The 4261-nt window shown below is 42.4% G+C and overlaps 1 protein-coding gene across 1 annotated transcript; it reads left to right on the forward strand.

The window, feature by feature from the left end:
• The first annotated feature begins 1557 nt into the window (after positions 1–1557).
• LOC102276748 (olfactory receptor 8S1) lies at positions 1558–3896 on the forward strand. Its single transcript, XM_005896413.2, has 2 exons — positions 1558–2330; positions 3734–3896. The coding sequence occupies exons 1-2, from the start codon at positions 1558–1560 to the stop codon at positions 3894–3896; spliced, it is 936 nt and encodes a 311-aa protein (XP_005896475.1).
• The last annotated feature ends 365 nt before the right edge of the window (positions 3897–4261 follow it).

Genomic DNA, 4261 nt, shown 5'->3' on the forward strand with positions numbered 1-4261 from the left:
GGATGATGCAACTCACTGAAACAAGAATAACACAGGGAAGGAATGTTGGCCCTGGAGAACTCTTTCAGATCAGAGCAGGCCTCCTGCTTAAGGGCCTCTCCAGGGACCACCAACACTCTCCAAGGTCTAGAGCTGAGATCAAGTCCCTCTGGTCATTGTTATTTTAGAGGCAAAGTCAAGAAAACTTCCCCTTGGACAGAAGGACTATAGGAACATTTCCTTGCTCAGAAGCACCACCTCTGCATCTTATAAAGGAAGGACAAAGTTCAGGGAAGCTCATGAAGCCCTAGCCATATCGGTGGCTTTTGCTCCAGTGTTGGAAAGAATGACATTCAGGTGCCCTCAACTGAGAGCATCTCTTGTTGGCCTAGGGAGCCCAGGCGAAGACAAATATTATTCTCATTCAGCTCTATCTTATCTTAAAACTATCCATTCTGAGAACTCATGACTGTACAAGGCATAAATAGAGATCATATTCTCATTTATCACCCTCCTGAGTCACCGTTCAAGGGGAGAGAAGTCAATATTGTAACTTGCTTTGCTCTATACTAAATGCACTAACTCCCCATTTAGCCACATGTTCTAGGCGGCCTTTTATCTCTCCTCTTTTTTTCTTTTACCATCTCTGTGATGCACAGAAGGTGCTCCAAATTTGACTTGGCTTCATCCAAATCCTCTAGTACCAACTCAGAATAGCACAGCCTTCATGGAATCTCATGTTAAGTACAGAGATGACAGTGCAAACAGTGGACATTATAAATTCACAAAAATCCTGGAATGGGAAGCCCTTGGAGTCACTGCAGTACACAACCCTTGTCTCCCATTTGAGGGCTTTCTTCCACCAGGTTTCTGTGAAATGAGGCTACTACTGTGCTGCTTCTGCTTATGTTGACACAAAAGGGGGAAATTTTCCATTTAGTACCAGAGCAATCCAAAGAAGATTATTCCCCATTCTTTAGAATTTCTAAGCTGGAAAGAACTTTAGAAACCATCTAGTTTTCCTAGATTATTCTTTAGTGAGAAACCCAAGTTACTTATTCATGAACTTACAGTGACAGAGAAAGCTTCTGTGCATCAACAGCTGTCACAGTACCTCTGCCAGTCATTCAAACGTGCATCATAGACTATCAGCCAGATGACCAGTCAATATCTTTATTGCTTACTCACTATGCCAGTGAGCTTTCCAGTTGTTTGAACTTTGTTCCTTTTGAAACTGGAGAATGACAGTTCTCAGTGCATTGGTGTCTATTTCTATTCCCTTCATTTCCTTCTCCAGCCTGAATAATCTCTTTTCTCTTCTCCTTTCTTTTTAGGTTTGATTCTCTACATATTTCTTTCCCATTTTACACCTCCACCTTAGCCAATAGATTACTGCCCTGAGCTGGAAAGTGTTGATGAGGTCTGACATGGCAAGGTTGCCTCTGCTACACAATCCATCCTGGGTCAGCCCTGAAGCTTTATTCATAGCATCTCATCTCCAGACATTCTCTGAGACTCATAGCACACTGGACCATTCTTTTCTGTTCTTGTGCCTCTGAAGGGAATCTCTAATGCTCCATGGAAGTTGGCAACACAACCAGAGTCACTGTGTTTGTTCTCCAAGGACTATCCAACAACCCTCAGATCCAGGCAGTACTCTTTGTAACATTCCTGGTGGTTTACCTCCTGACCCTCACAGGGAACCTGCTGATGCTGCTGGTGATCAGGACTGACTCCCACCTCCACACCCCCATGTACTTCTTCCTCAGTCACCTCTCCTTCCTGGATGCTTTCTATTCCTCAGTTATTGTGCCTAAGCTGCTAGAGAACCTACTTTCCAAGTGGAAGACTATATCCTTCCTTGAATGTTTCACCCAGATCTCTTTGGTCATATTTTCTGGGGCCACTGAAGCTTGCCTCCTTTCAGTCATGGCCTATGACCGGTACCAGGCTGTGTGCCACCCCCTGTCATATGTGGTGACCATGAATAAGAAGATATGTATTGGCCTAGTGGGAGCCTCCTGGGCCATAGGAATGGGGACTGGCCTGCTTAACACCATCCTCCTGGCTCAGCAGCATTTCTGTGGTCCCAACCTCATCCGCAGTTTTGCCTGTGAGTTTCCTCCAGTGCTCCTGTTGGCCTGTTCTGACCCCTACATGAGCGTTGCCTCCATCCTGACCACCATGGTGGTCCTGGGCCTTGGGACCCTTGTCCTACTCCTGGGATCCTACACCCATATCATCATGACAGCCTTGGGGATCAACTCTGCCTCAGGTCAGAATAAGATCTTCTCTACCTGTTCATCTCATTTTCTTGTGGTCACCATTTTTTATGGCTCAGGAGTTTTCAGGTATGTCATTGCTATACCTCCAGAATGTGGAAGTGGGATATTTTTCACTTGAAATTAATGGTGATCTGTAGAACAGAGCACTGCAAAGTAGTAAGAAAAGAACTGCACAAGAATTCAGAAGTCCTGAGTTCTAGTTCTGGCTCTGCTGTGTGGAGTATTAAAAATTTATTTTCTTTCCGAGACCTCAGTTGTCTAACTCTGAAAAATAAGCTTATACAAGGACTAAAGGATTTCCTAATTTCATTAACCTACGTTTTGGCAGTTTTGGAAGGGAATCAGAGAGACCTTAGTAGGCTTTTATTCAGAGTTTGATAAAATATGTATATAATATATTGTATTTGAAACAGATGCCATTTCTCTTTCCTACTGAAAGATGATGATCCAAAGCCTATTTGTCCTATAACTATTAATTAGGCAGCTACTTACAACGACTGCTTTGCACAATCAAGATCAATTTTAGTATGTGTCATACCACAAGATAAATGTTATTAAGCTCAATTTCTGATTTAAAAAAACTGAGTTTCAGGAGTAACCAGGTGCTTTATCAAAGTTGCCTGAACAAGCTAAGAATGGAGGCAAAATATAAACTGAGTCTCACTGGCTTGAAAACCTCAAGCTCTTTTCTACCACCTTTCTCTCAAACATAAACAGCTCTAGTCGATGAGCCCTTGCTTCCCAGGAAATAGAGTCACTAGTGGCCTGTGCTCTCTACTAGTGAATCTGGAGATGGATTTGCACAATTAGTCTTACCATTATTGGATTCATAATCATTTAGCATTCATATCGTGCTAAACATAGTTTTATCTTTCACTTTATTTACAGGTCTTGGCTTCTTTTCTAAGCCAAAGGTGCTAAATGTGCTAAAACAGACAAATGTTTGTTCCACTGAGCGTTAGAAAAAAAATGTGCTGTCATTCGGGGATAATTCAAGAGCCATAAATGTTGGGGAAAATGACAGCATTATTGGACTAGCATATAGTTTTGTAAGGAACAATCATGACAAGATGGGAACATACAGTTGTATATATTTTAAAAAAAAAGAAGAGAAAACATTCTTCATATTCTCAACACTTTGAAAAGTATGAAGTACTATAGAAATGCGTGAAATCATTTTTAGTTCTATTCTAACCTGGAGCACTTCATATACTGCAGAACTTCCTTTTTCTCCTTAGGGCAGCTCCTATAATGTTCAGCATAAGATCACTCATGTATGGAGGTATTTGAAGGCAGAAATGACTGACTTCTCATGATAATACAGTCATTTCTAGATGCTTCTACCAGTGATAGCTAATTCAACCCAGAGGACCCTCTTTGCAGTCTGGGATGGGATGGACCCTGGCTACCTACAGCCAAGTATCTGTTGTCCTGAGCTCATTTTATTCCTTTGTGCAATTCCCTTCAAGGTACATGACTCCAGCTTCTGGCTCAGCCCTGGAGCAAGTTCTATCTGTGCAGTACAGTGTGGTGACCCCACTACTGAACCCCCTTATCTACAGTCTGAAGAACCAGGAGGTGAAGGCGGCTCTTAGGAGGATGCTGGCCAGGAAGCCCAGGCTCACCTTCTAAGCCAGACTCTACTGCCTCCTCATAATAAGAGGAAAAGTCATGGGAAAGAAGAGGAGATACAGAGCTTCATTTCTAAGATATCTCAGCATGAATTCTTGTCCCAAATGGAAGTCTTAGTTCCTCTGACCCTTGTGCGCTTCCCTAGTCAAGCAAGATGGAGAATTGATGGCATCCATCCACAGATGACCCAGTCACTACACAAGAAAATTTTCTCAAAAACCATATAGAGGAATTCTCAAAAAGTGAAAAATAGATCCACCAAATGTCCCAGCAACTCCACTTCTGGGAATAGAGCCAAAGGAAATGAAAATACTAACTCAAAAAGACATGTGCAAGAACGTCTGTGGTGATCCAGTCGTAAAGAA

Source organism: Bos mutus, chromosome 5, assembly GCF_027580195.1.
Source record: "Bos mutus isolate GX-2022 chromosome 5, NWIPB_WYAK_1.1, whole genome shotgun sequence".
Classification (NCBI taxonomy): Eukaryota; Metazoa; Chordata; class Mammalia; order Artiodactyla; family Bovidae; genus Bos; species Bos mutus.